Source organism: Apodemus sylvaticus, chromosome 22, assembly GCF_947179515.1.
Source record: "Apodemus sylvaticus chromosome 22, mApoSyl1.1, whole genome shotgun sequence".
NCBI classification, from domain to species: Eukaryota; Metazoa; Chordata; class Mammalia; order Rodentia; family Muridae; genus Apodemus; species Apodemus sylvaticus.
This window is the reverse complement of record NC_067493.1, coordinates 16,627,467-16,641,285: the sequence shown is the minus strand read 5'-3', so window position 1 is coordinate 16,641,285 and position 13,819 is coordinate 16,627,467. Positions and strand designations below refer to the sequence as shown.

General features: G+C 43.4%; 1 protein-coding gene across 2 annotated transcripts in view; it reads right to left on the bottom strand.

Annotated features, from left to right (window-relative positions):
* Ubl3 (ubiquitin like 3) overlaps positions 1-12,428 on the bottom strand; it is a 43,506-nt gene extending 31,078 nt beyond the window's left edge. The window contains exons 1-2 of one of the 2 annotated variants that reach the window (XM_052169108.1): positions 11,816-12,428; positions 11,626-11,722 (exon numbers count right to left, since the gene is read on the bottom strand). In XM_052169108.1, coding sequence (XP_052025068.1) covers positions 11,626-11,652 — 27 coding nt within the window. In that variant the 5' untranslated portion in view covers positions 11,653-11,722; positions 11,816-12,428. Of the gene's footprint in view, positions 1-11,625 lie in introns of both variants that reach the window. The other variant, XM_052169107.1, reaches the window with a different exon arrangement.
* Positions 12,429-13,819: the final 1,391 nt, after the last annotated feature.

Sequence of the window (13,819 nt, the reverse complement as noted above, 5' to 3'; positions counted from 1 at the left end):
TAAATAAATAAATAAATAAATAAATAAATAAATAAATAAATAAATAAATAAAGCTTGCTTTTATTCATCTGGCCACAATGAGCTAGGCCTGTGGTCTTTCTCCTCACATCTTTGGGATTATTGTACTAGGCATAGGCAGGGATACAAAAAAATAAGCCATCTCTGTCCTTAAAGAGTACACTTTGTCCAGTGAGGACAGCAATGGTTACAATTGCTAGAATAGAGGCAGCAGTGTTTATGAGAGCAACTGATTCTGTGGTGCCTACTTTGAGTTCTAGATCAACGGGTAGCATTCCCATCCTTTACCAACCTGCCTTTTCTCTGTGGACAGCTTTGTCCATGAAGCCTTGCACAGCAAGTAATGCTGTGACTGTTCCCTACATATCCCTGAACCATCAGAACCAAAGATGCCAACATCTGGTGACAGAATGTTGGTACTGTCCCTCTGGTACTTTATACCAAGGGGAAAAACCATTCTGCTACACTGGTGTTTTTCTTGTCTCCAAAGAGACAGCTTTGAAGGACTGTCTCTGTTGGCACACTAAGTGTCATACCAAGTGTGGTGCCTGATGACACTAGACAGCACCAAGAAACAAACATCGCAAAGGAGAGGCACATTTTAGGCCAAAAGGGAAGACTAGACAGCAAGGAGGAAAGAGAAGAAAGACAGGAAAAAGGCAGGATTTGAGGAGAATCAGGGCAACTGTCTCATGTAGGACATGAGACAGAACTGTAACCCAAACTGCCAAAGTCTGAATGTGTCCCTGGCTGGGAGCCTGGTCCCATTAGCCAGTACATGAAACCCAGCCACTGTCAAGCAAAACAGCCAGATAATGAGAGGTTTTCAAAAAAGCAAATCTGGAGAAAGGATGCAAGGCATACAGTAACAGAAGTCTCATGGAGGCTGAAGGTGGGAAGGACAACATAAGGGAACTGATTTAAGAGACCTGCAGGAAAATAATTGGCTCCAACTACCGACAGACTCTGACCAGCACAGTGGCATCTAAAAATGTTTGCTGCTCAAATTTATGAGGAAGAAAATGAGATCACTTTAAATTAGTAGTAAACAAAGCCGGAAGCACAACTTTCCGCTGAAAAACGACTATAACATACCATGACCATCCCTGTCTAGATAATCTGGCTCTTTGAAGACAGAGAGAAGGCACGGGCAAGGGCATGGGAAGATGCCATCCTCTTTGGGCACCAGCTAATGACTAGGAAAGGTGCCAGCCAGAGAGAGCTTAATCCATCTTATTGGCACACAAAGACAAACCCTGGGATTCTGTACTACCAAACTACCCAGGAACTAAGGAACCCAGGTAAAAGGGACCCTCAAAGTAGCAAGTCTGGCACCCACTCAACCTTTGTTCTCAAGACATATACTGAATCACAGCATAGTGAGAATCGCGAAAGCCCAAAGAGGCTAAAAACAAAGCGAGAGAGAGTTCTCATCTGGCCTCACTAGTCTTGAAATCTAAAACTTACCAACAAGAAGTATCCTGGTAAATATGTGACACTTCAACTTAGACCTTGAGAGGGTGACACCTAAATCTGGGTTAGGGTTAGGTTGTATCTCAATCACAGTTGTGTCATGTGTGAATGTGCCTCTAACCGCTACGTGAACAGATAAGCTCCTACTCGGAGAAACGCTCATTCAGGGTGACTTTTTTTTTTCACAATACAAGGAAAAACAATCAGATAATAAAAAACAAGAAGCCGGGTGGTGGTGGAGGCAGAGGCAGGCGCATTTCTGAGTTCGAGGCCAGCCTGGTCTACACAGTGAGTTCCAGGATAGCCAGGGCTATACAGAGAAAAAAATCAAATCCAAAAAACCCAAATAAATAAATAAATAAATAAATAAGTAAGTAAGTAAATAAAAAACAAGAGAATAAAAACATTTCATGGGGTTGGAAAGATGGCTCAGTGGTTAAGAGCACCGACTGCTCTTCCGAAGGTTCTGAGTTCAAATCCCAGCAATCACATGGGGGCTCACAACCATCAGTAACAAGATCTGATGCCCTCTTCTGGTGTGTCTGAAGATACCTACAGTGTACTTACATATAATAAATAAATAAATCTTACCAAAAAATATTTGTAACAATGAGTAATGCACCCAAGAAAACACATACAATGAAAAACTGAACATACATGCAATTTAGGACTTCAAAGATAAAACCCAGTAACTGGATATTGGAAAGAAAAGATGAATGAATCAGAAGACAAGTTAGCAGAAAATATCCAAAGTGGCACGGGAGTGGGACCAATGGAAACCATGAAATGACTCAACAGAGTTTAAAAGGGAGTGAAGACAACTGAATCCACATAGTATGTGTGGATTATATAGGATGCTCGTGAAGCCAGCACTCAGCTGAGAAGGGAGGATCATGGGGTTAAGACTAGCTAAAGCAACAAATAAGACTGTCTCAAAAACAGAATTAGAGCACACACTAGGAAAATTTCCAAGTGACAATAGGTGACAAAACAAAGGCAACTTCAAGGAAGGCATCTACAAACCACAAAAATAACTATCAGAAAAGGCTCTATACAAGCCATAAGGCCTAAAAACCAAAGACAACTAATAATCCCAAAGGCAGCAAAGAGAAAGTCTAGCCATAAAAAGGATGGCGGCACAAAGGCTGGCTCTTGAAGGTCGAGGGAGGGGCCGAGAGCCCTGGGAGCTAACCACCTGGAGGGTGCTCCAGCTACAGAACCTAAATTTAAAGATGAAGGAAGAAAATGCATGTTTTCATGACAGAGACTTCACTACACTAACAACAACACCGAGAGGAGTTTGTTAAGTGAAAGGAAAATCACCCAGATACAAACACCATGGTAAATAGATCCCAGAGTGCAACTGTTAGGATAATCTAAGTGCTGATTACTAAATAGCATTACTGCTATTACCACTGTTACTATTATTTTCAACAACAATGATATTTTTGGTTTAAAATATACCATAGAGTTAAAGAGGAGTAGATGGGACTAAGATGTAGTAAAGCCCTTCCTTTTTCCTGAGAGTGAAGACAGTAACTTTACCCCAGGCCCAGGTAAAGCAAAGAACATGGTCATCTCTGGGGTAAGCAGGAGAGACCAGTAGGAGACTGATAACAAACACACTAAGGAATGGAGTAAATATGCTTTCTAACAGGAAGCAAGAAACAGGAGAGACTGACGGTGGGAGTGGAAAACAGGCCCAGAGAAAGCGTGTATCAAGATCACACTGTAACAGCAGAGCCCACTGGGTGATACTCAGACTCACTTCAAGGCCAAAGAAAGTCACAGAGCATGAAAGTGAAAAGATGGCAAAGGCTGGAAGGAGACACAGCTCCCACAGGAAGTGGAACACCCAGGAATGCATTCTCAGGCAACAACCCAGCCTCACATCCACAAGGCAGGACTTGAGAGAATGAGAGATCATACAGTCAGCACAAACTTGGAAACTGTACTTCTTTCAACTGAATGTTGGGAGGAAATGTCAACAGCAAGCTACAGGAACTCACCAATAATCTGCAGGGGGAAAAAAGCCAGCTGGTCCTGCAGTCCTGCTGGTGATTTCCTTGGAACATTTATGGATGAAATGAAATCAATACCCACAAACTCTTAACCAAAAAATTCTGAAACCTTTCCCAGATCATTTTATGAGGTCAATGTAATCTTGACACCAAATCTGTCAAAGATTTTTACAAGAAATTAAAATTATTAATTAACCTTTTCCATGAACAAACTCACAAGCATTTGATGTGAGGAATAAGCTAACATACTAAAAACTGTGGGACTGGAGAGATGGCTCAGAGCACTGGCGGCTCTTGCAGGGACCCAGGTCTGATTCCCAGCACCCACACTGTCATTCATACTATCAGTGAATCCAGTCGGGAGATTCAATGTCGTCCTGTGACCTCCTTGGATAGCAGGCAGGCACATGGTTGGTACACACACACACACACACACAGAGAGAGAGAGAGAGAGAGAGAGAGACAGAGACAGAGAGACAGAGAGAGAGAGACAGAGAGAGAAAACACATAGAAAATTAAGAAGTAAATCTGTAAATAAAGTTTTTTTTTTTAAATGCAGCCTAGCTATTTGTAGTGGGCACAAGCTTCTAATCCTAGCACTCAAGCTGAGGCAGGAGGATGGAGATCCAGACTAGCATGGGCTGTCCAGATACATCAGAGATCTGGACCTGGTCTCAAAACAAAAGCCAAAAGGAAGGGAGAGGAGAGAGGGCATAGTGAAATAGCCACATTCAACTGAAAGGTCAAGGGTTAGTTTTGTTTTTTAATTATGAAATTGGAACCATCCCATCTAATGACTTCAATAATTGACCTATTTTTTTGGCACAACTACATACCTAAGAACTTTATTTTAAGGACTACTCACAAGACAGAAGACTTGTTTGAGAATGGCCATAACACCACTGTTTCCCACAGCTTTTACATACCTGCATGTGCGCGCTAGACTTATAGCAGCAAGAAATGCAACAAAACGATATTTGCGAATATGCAATTAGTTAAGTAAATGACATCTACTAGAATCAATTCAAAATTACAATGTGGTTTTATCCTTATTTATATGGATGGTGTTTATATGACTGCATAAAAAAAACCCAAATATTTTGAAAGCAGAATTGTACTTTTCTATGAAAGAAAATCAAACATATCACAAGACTATTTTGTCTAGACATAGTTAAGTGTTGCTGAGATAACACTGACCTTCAACAGTTTTCTTTACCAGAAAGAACATTTTCTCCTCAAAAGCTAGTCATTACAAAAAGTAAATCCAGTCATGGAATACTGCCCAGAGAAGAGAGACCATTAAAAAATACTAACTAGTAGGTTTGACAGGGTCAATAGTCTACACTGTAGATAAGCAGTGCCAGCATGACTATAGAAGGGAAAGGCTTGGGAGCACTCAGCATCCATGACAACCTATGTTACATACATGAAGCCTTCCGAGAGGCACCTGTACAGGGAAGATCAACTGTGTAACAAATGTGAACATAAGACTCAAGGTGCCCATACGCTTAAAGGACGGCCCCAGCCCAGCAGTTAGTGACTACAGCAAGCAGGCTGCTCTAAAACCATGCCAATCTCTAAGTCACCCAACATGCCACAAAGCTGCATAACTGGGGTCCCATCTCAAACCCTGAACAACCAGCAGTGACTCAAAGAACCATCTGGGGAGGTATCTAAGGCATCAGAAGGTAATGTGCCCAAGCACCTCGGCAGTGTCTGTCTGCCTGGGTGAGGGAGGCACAGAATGCCCATCAGGAAGGCATTGGACTCAAATCCCCTTCAGGACTCGGTGCTCCTAGCTGTGAGATCTCAAGTTTCTCAATCTCTCTGAACCTAAGGTGTACAGAGCACCAGGCAACCAAAGATAGACCAAGGCCATAAACTAAAGACATTACAGGGCATTTTCCTTTACTGGAGACAGACTCCTGCAGAACCTGCTCAGACATCATTTGCTCTTCCTTAACTTGAATTATACTATGGAGAGCTTGATTTTCACATCCCCAGCAATTTTTGTCAACAACCATAAACAGAGAAGGCAGCCAAACATATTGCCTCCAAAAAAAAAAAAAAAAAAAAAAAAAAAAAAAAACCGACGGATCAAATACCAGCGAAATGCCCAGGAAGCTTGGTCACTTACTACGCTGCCTTCTGTACTATGCCATCCATCCCAGACTTGCAGCATGTGCACATCCATTGGAAGTCACACTACTCAGTTCACAGAACTATACAAATAGAGTAAAATGCTTGAGTTACTTTACCTATGACCTAAGTATGAATCTATTCTAATCTTGCAATCACTAAAAAATATTAGCATATTAGTAAGAGTTTCTGAACATGCCTCTCCAGTTCTTAAAAGCTTACTAGCAGGGAAGCAAATTTATTTTGACATTGATCTTTCTTTCATTATTATTATTTTATTTGCTTTGTTTTTTGAGGCAAGGTCTCAGAGATAGGCTAGGTTCACACCTATGGTGATCATTCTGCCTCAGCTTCCCTTTGGCTGGGAGTATTGATGGGAGTATTTAAGAGCTTTCCTAAGGCAAAATGAAAAGCCTAGCTCACAAAGAGGCCGGGATCCAGAGCAGGATATACCTACCACCTGCTAGCTTACCAGGTCATGACACGTTGCATTCCACTACCATAGAAGCCAACTATCTAATGAAACTGTGAATTTATAAAATTTAACTTTTATTGTATTTAATGGATGTCAATTTTTTTCTTTTCTTTCTTTCTTTTTTTTTTTTTTTTTTTTTTGTAAACTAATTTTGCCCTTTACTTCTGATGAGTCAAATTCACTGAAATTGTTTTGCAGAGAAGCCCTTTCAACAGACAGGCAATATTTAATTATGCTCTTGGAATGGTCTCTCCACAGCACTGGAGGCTTCTGAGCAGTAGGTACTCTCTCCCTTGGGATTTAACTTTTCTGAGAGTAAAGCCCTGCTCAGCACCTCAGTACTAAGTCAACAGCACTTCATTAACTGGATGACACAGCGGATCAGCCACAAAGCCTCTGAGCACTTGTGCTCAAGGTGCTGCTACCTCATCCCAGAATTCTTACACCTTCCTCAACAAACTCCATTCACAGTAATCTAGACAGGGAGGTGGGGAGGAGGGGCAGGAAAGCTCACCCACACCGCACCACGGGGCAGGAAGATACCCAGACGGCGAGCAAGTTCTAATATTTTTATTCTCAGATTCTGACTGACTTGCCTCACTTCATTTTATAAACCAGTGATCCAAAAAGGGCAGAAAACTCAAGGCCTGGCATTTACATATAGAAGTGTGCAATTACAATCTTTGCAGTAAACTCAGAACAGAGTCCACAGCATTCTAAATGTTGGCTCTAAGCCATCAAAACTCAGGTAGACAGGCTGGTGGCCCACATTATAGTCAGAGTACTCAGACCAAGGCAGGAGGATTACTAGTGTTATGCCTGGGCAACATAGGCAGTATTTAAATCAAAAAGACAGAAACAACAGAAGTTAAACTAAGCACACTACATCCTATTTTAACAAAGTAGCAACTCAAAACCATCACACTGGGTTGTTTCAAAACACAACCTTCATGAACTGGGAAAAAGTCACCAATTCAAAACAACTCAGGGTGCCTGCTCAGGCTATAATGAAGAAAGGAACTTAAAAGTCAAAGAGCCCTCCATGTTATGAAGGCTAACAGAGTCAGCACCATTTATCACTAATAGAAGGACATCCCAACTTTAATATTTAACAGCATGTTTTCCATACTCAAAGTAATAATCAAAATAGGCAGCATAAACTTCCTACCTACTAGCATGTGTGGGACACTTTTCCTTTCCTCTAAGTAACACACACAGTACCACTTCATGAGTCAAAATGTCTCAACAGTTTTAAAACACCAATTCTGATTTAGAAACTATGGAAGACACAACAGACCTAGGACGCTTGGCCTCACACCTCACCACACGTAAGACCATCACCAAAGCACTGAGGAAACGATTCAGAGAAAGTTGACTTGGGCCTAAAACAAACTAAAATCCATTTCAGCTCAAACTCTGGGCATCATACACAGTCAAATAAAACAACCCAGAGACTCATTCAACAAAGAGGTTGCTGACTGCGCTCTTATCAAGTCACACAGACATATGAGCAGTCCTTCTTTCAGCTCCTTAGCTTGAAGGGCTCTCCCTACTTCAACAGGGGGAAAAACAACAACAACAACAACAACAACAAAAAAAAAAAAAAAAAAACAGTGTTTGTGGCAGAAGAAAGGAAATGATAAAGGAATTGTAAGCAAGGAAGGGATCCACACTTGGTCTCAGGGTACTTTTCCCAGAGTGACAGTTCTGATTTCTGGATCCGATTCTGACATGACTCCTCCTCACATTTTGTGTTAACTTAGGAAACCGATCAAAGTTCATACTGAAAGATTTATTTTAGTTATTTCCTGCCCACTAGAGGGCTCCAAAAATATTTCTTTCATAACTAGAAGAAATCCAAGCATTACGATTAAATGAAGCATATGAAATGTATTGACAAAACCAATTGCCACCATACCTTTTGCCCCCCCCCAGACTACAAACTGTTGATCAGCAACTGCTTCGTCAACCTAACAAGCAAAGCATCAGCAGCCTCTTTAGAGAACAGCGTGCCTCACTGTCTAATACAGCTTTTCTGCACACAGTCTACACCTTTCTGCTTTTGAGACAGAGTCTCACTGTACAGCTCTGGATAGCCTAAAACTTACTTTGTAGACCAGGCTGGCCTTGAACTCACAGGATATGCCTGCCTCTGTCTCCAGAGCACTGAGATTAAAGGTGTGCACCACCACACCCAACTCACAGGGAGTTAGCAGACAGGTTTTTGATCTAATGGACGTCCTAAAGCCATAAAGTGCAATTCTAGTCCAAAGTTGTCTTCCAAATGAAGAAACACTTTTATGAACACAGCCCACAGGCTGAGACCATTACCAGTTCAGAGTGCGGTCATCGTCCTCATCACTGGCTCCACCTGTCTCCCTCCCAAGTTCTATCACCCACGTCACTGCACAGACACAAACAATGACTACAGCCCAAGGAAGACCACAACTTGTGAACTCAGTTTTAAAAGCGTAAAGGAAGCTAACTGTTTAAAAATGATTATAATGAAATTCTGCTCTGATATTTTCATAGTTTCCACATACAGGTTGCTACATTGAGATATTAGTAAATGTATTTCCAAGTCAATCACTATTGACAAAGAAGAAAACCCAGCATCTCCTGTAAATACACTTAGGTTACTAGACCGTGTATGGTTAAAAGAAGGCTCCTTGAAAATTATTGTATAGAAGATTCAACAAATGCATTAATCACAGATGTACTTTATTCTTCTAAATTTGGATAAAGTATTTTCTTTACAGTAAAACCAAAACATACTTAATGTTTAAAAGTAAATTTTAGTGAATCCTACTCACAAAATTAAAACTAGTGTTAAAATACCAGACACAAAATGAGCCACAATCATAGCCATAAGAAAACTTTATCCAAATGCCAATTGAGTTAGCAATTACCATCCATCCGTCTGGAAGGAATTACCGCAAATGAAACAGGGCAGGAGTTCTAACATCAGTGCCCCACCCCACCTCCTGGGCAGGATGCTTCCAGGACCCACAAGCACCATTAAGATGTAAAGGAGCAGAACAACATTTGTTTCTAAATAGCACAGGGGAGAGCTGTCAACACTTGAAAGGGTCATTTTACAGCACCTAACAGAAAGGCGATTCTGCACTTGCAAATTCAGGCCTGTGACAGTTCATATCCTAATCAATTTAGAGCTAGGCTGCAAAGAAATGTTACTTGGAACATCTGTGCTCCTGAAGGGATGACTTTCAAAAATCATAAAGTGGTAAACCGTCCTCATTTCAAGTCACCAATGGAAACTCAAATTGTCAGTTTTTGGTATGAGGAGTTTAGCTATGAACAACTTCTAAGAAGGCAGTATATGTATATGTATACACACACACACTCAATATATATTGAGTGTGTGTGTGTATATATATATATATATATATATATATATATATATATATATATATATAATTCTACATGCTTATCAAACAAAGATCCTTCTGATGGAAAACTAAAATTTAAGTAATGGTTGTTTAAAGGATTTTCTCAAACAGTTATATCATCCAGCAAGGTGAACAAGAGACAAACGCACTTAGAACTTGGAAGCCTGCACAGGAGCATCGCAAGGCACTCTATGTTCATTACATAAGATGCGTTGCCCTTGCAAATCACCTTTAATCAGGAATCTCCAAGCACCACTGAGTCATCGAGGCCTTAACACAGGATCTCAAACAGACAAGCAGTTACAGTTTGCAATTGCAGCTATCAATAAACCCTTGCCCCTATTTCAGTCCCCAATCCTAACACAGCTTCCAATCTTCAGAGATGGCATTCCTGAAATCACCTTAGTGTGTGCCTGATGCCGTAATTCAACTTTTTCTTTATCACTGGGCCCAAGGAAAGTAGTGGCATTGCTTTAACTATACACATCTATTTCATTACAACTTCTCTAACAAAATAGATGGCACTCAGGTGGGTGTATCCCTCGCTGTGCTGAAGATATAAAATGGAGGCTTTACAAAGAGCAAATCTTTGCCGGAGGCTATGAGCCCACAGATCACTCATCAAACAGAGGAAGAAACATTTGCAGTTCTGTGTAGAGACCTCTCCAGGCAACTTCGAGAATAGTGTAAAGGGAACCTTGGCAGCCACTAGGGCAGACAGAAGGAGACTGTTCCCCTCGAACACATCAAGAAGGAAGAACAGCTAAAAGGACAGAGCGTGAGTTTAAAGACTCCGGAAGTAAAGGCTGCATGTGGAGTGGCCACCCGGGAGACAGACCCAGAGGTTCCTTTGCATTGGAATAGCATCTTAAGTGGAAAAATCAAACAAACAAAATACCTTGAAGCCAAGGTAAAAATACACAATGTAGGGCCATTTTTCTTTTAAAAATGGCAAAACAGGTCATCCTTCCATAGAAATATTTGACATTTAAAAAAATGCAATCATTAGCAAAGTTTAATCTTGGTTTTGCACTGTAATTCACACACATTTCAAATGTCAACTTGACATAAGTGGGCATGATTACATTAACTTTGATTCTTTCAGAAACAGGATTATTCATCTCCCAGTTACTTGCATTATGTCTGCCCTCAGGACTGCAAAGTGTCACTTCACACGCCCACAAACCCACCTCTCAGCCCGGTAAAGCTGCATAGTAACTGTCAGTCAACACACTCACAACCCTAACATTTAGAAACCAAAGGGAAAAGCCTCAATAAACAAGAGCACTTTTTGTTTGCAGTTCTCAACGCCCAGTGATCCAGGCTCAATAAACATGCTTAGCTAGCTTAAAACAAACCATAGACAAACAAAAACCTAAAATGCAAAACTGTTAAATACCTTGGTACCAAGAAACCTTGGACTATCTATATTAAAAACAAAAACAAAAACCCTTACGTGATTAGCCTAGAATTGAAAATTATTTAAATAGCTCAGGTTGTCATAGCTGTTCAACTAGATGTTTCGAAGGGCTCGCAGCAAGACTTTTTCCAAAGAGGTGCGCCGCTGTCCCTGAAACGTATCAAGTGTGCACCTACGTCTGAACGATCTTGTCTGTCACTGAGCTAGACGGCCTCTTCCTACCCTGGGTATCCAGCACTGCGCCCGTCCCCGGCCGTGCCCACACAGCCCCTGACGTTTTCCCGAAGCGTTTAAACCCAAGCCTTCAGAACCTTCTAGCAATCGGGAAGGAATTTCCTCCGCTTCCATTGCATTTCCCTGCCTCCGGCGACTTAGAAAACACAACCGAACCAGTGACTCCCAGTGGTTTTTTAAAAAAGAAAAGAAAAAGAAAACCCACACCAAAAAACAGAGCTTCCTTTAAAAAAATAAATGGTGGGGGGTGCGGGGGCCAGAAGAGCCAACTTCTTCAAAGCCAAGTAGACTGGATTTTACAGAAGTGCCCCCCATTTCCCCCCCCCTCCACCTCCGGCCCCAGAAACCTTCGCCCGGACGCCAGCGTCGCCTTCCGATTAAATCAGATTGGAAACCACAATACAATCCGAACGTCAGAACTTATCGTTCACTTACCATATCCGCCGGGACATGACTGGACATCTTGCCTTTTGAGAGTGGGCCAGAGGTTTACGCAGAAAACAAAACAAAAACAAGAGCAGAAGTGCTGGAGCTACGGGAAAAAAAAATCGAAAACCTTCACAATTCTGATCGGTTCGTGCTGAGCTTTTTCCAAAAAAGAAAGAAAAAAAAAAGTAGAAGTTACGTGGGAGCACAGAGCTTCTGGGGCGAGAGGCGCGAGGGGAGTCGATCGATCGTCAGCAGCAGTAGCAGCTCCAGGACCCGCCGCGCCAGGTGGACAGAGCCGAGTGACACACGGACATGGAGCGGGGTGGGAGGGGGTTAAATGCGCCGTCCTCTTTCCCCGGCCCAGGCGGTGATTCACACACGCTCGCGACTCAGGTCCTCATTAAAGCCCCGGCGACGAAGTGTACAGATAACTATGTGGCTACACATCGAGCGCGGAGCTGAGCGCGGCCGGGGCCGCCGAGAAGCTCAGCGCGCGCCGCGGGGCCGCGCTCAAGGGCATCGACCTCGCCGGCCGCCGAGCCGAGCCGAACCGGGCCGAGCCGAACCGAGCGCAGCGCCGGGGGGCTCAGGCCGCGGGCGCCTCAGCGCAGCCGCGCCGGTCGGGCTGCATCGCGTCCGTGCTCCGGCCGCCTCCGCCTCGCTGCCTTCCGCGGCGTCTTCCGGGGGCTCCTCCCTTAGTTTGGGAACAGCTCCCCTTCAGAGCCCTGACTCTCCGCCTCCTCCTCCTCCACTTCTCAATCCCACACGCCCCGGCCGCCTCCTGTCATCGCCTCAGCCCAACATGGCGGCGGTGGCGGCTGCTGGTGCCTGAGAGCCGACTTGGGAATAGCGCCCCCCCTCCCCCGCCCCCGCCTGCGCTTATTCCCTTCGTCACAACGGAGCTCTCGGAGCATCATGGGAAACGTAGTTCGCGTAGGTGAGGGGAAGGGGCCGCCCAGGCGTGCTTGCTGGCATCGATGCCACGCCCCCGCATAGCAACAGTTGCTAGGAAGGGATAGCTCCCTGGTCTCGCTGCAGCTTAGAGGCTCTCGCCCTGGAGTCAGTCCCTACCTGTGTCCAGAAATGCCATGATCACCCGGATTATTGGAGGAAAACAACTTGCACGGAGAAATTCCCTCGAGCACTGTGTAGACACAGTTAAAATAGGACACACCGTGGTGCAGAAGCATGTGTTATAATTATTGCAAGTTCTCCACATCCTGCAATCTCAAACCATTTTATTGAGTGAGTTAATCTTTGGGTCTCCTCAACATGACAGTTTGAAGATCAGAAACAGTCATTGATTTCCAATAAGGCCACAGAAGTTCAACAGAAACAAGGCTCTCGTGAAGCAGAGGCAATGTTTGAACACACGTTTCCTGAAGTCCCAGGGTACAATCTACTTAATCGAAATGACCAGAAACTGTATTAGGCATAAGAGTGGTATCATGCCAAATATGTAGCAGAGACTACATGTAGATCACCCATTTCCCAGCCTAGCCCCTGTTTGACCCTTTGACGTAATTGTATTATGAATTTAAAACAGCATAATATAATGCTGGTGCTAGAAGATTTAGGTGGAAAAATAGGTCTACCACGGACATAGGATCAGAACACAGAAACCACAGGTATTCAGTTGAGCCTTATTCATATCTCAGGCCTTTTGGAAGGGCAGTCTCCACACGATACTATTACATCCACCTAGAACTGTGACCTCACCTAGAAAGCAGCCTTGCCTACCTTCCAGGGCTGAAGTCTGAGTGCTGTTACAGATGATTTCATGCATGGCACATAAATCGTTTTGTGAATAACAGCACATCTTCTGACGTGAACTATTGGTACTCATCCACAAATGTTCCAAGCACTCTGCGGCCACTGAGAGTTCAGGCAGGAGCTATGCAGTCCCTCTCCCCAGGGAGCAGGTTGTCTAGGAGCCTGCGTCATTCCCCATAACCATCTCCCCAGTCACGTTTTCCTTCATCAGATGGGAACTCATGGGACACTTGAGAGGACCTTCTTGTGACTTCCCTAGTTCAGCCTCTGTGGGTTCCATGGCTTTGCAGCCACTTGTAATGTATTTTCTCTCCATGTGTGTTTAATAAGCACAGGACCCTTCCCCACCAGGAACCCTCCTGGAAATGCAAACAACTGAAACTCTTCAGTCCACCATCAGATCCTGAAGGAGTACCGGGTCACCATT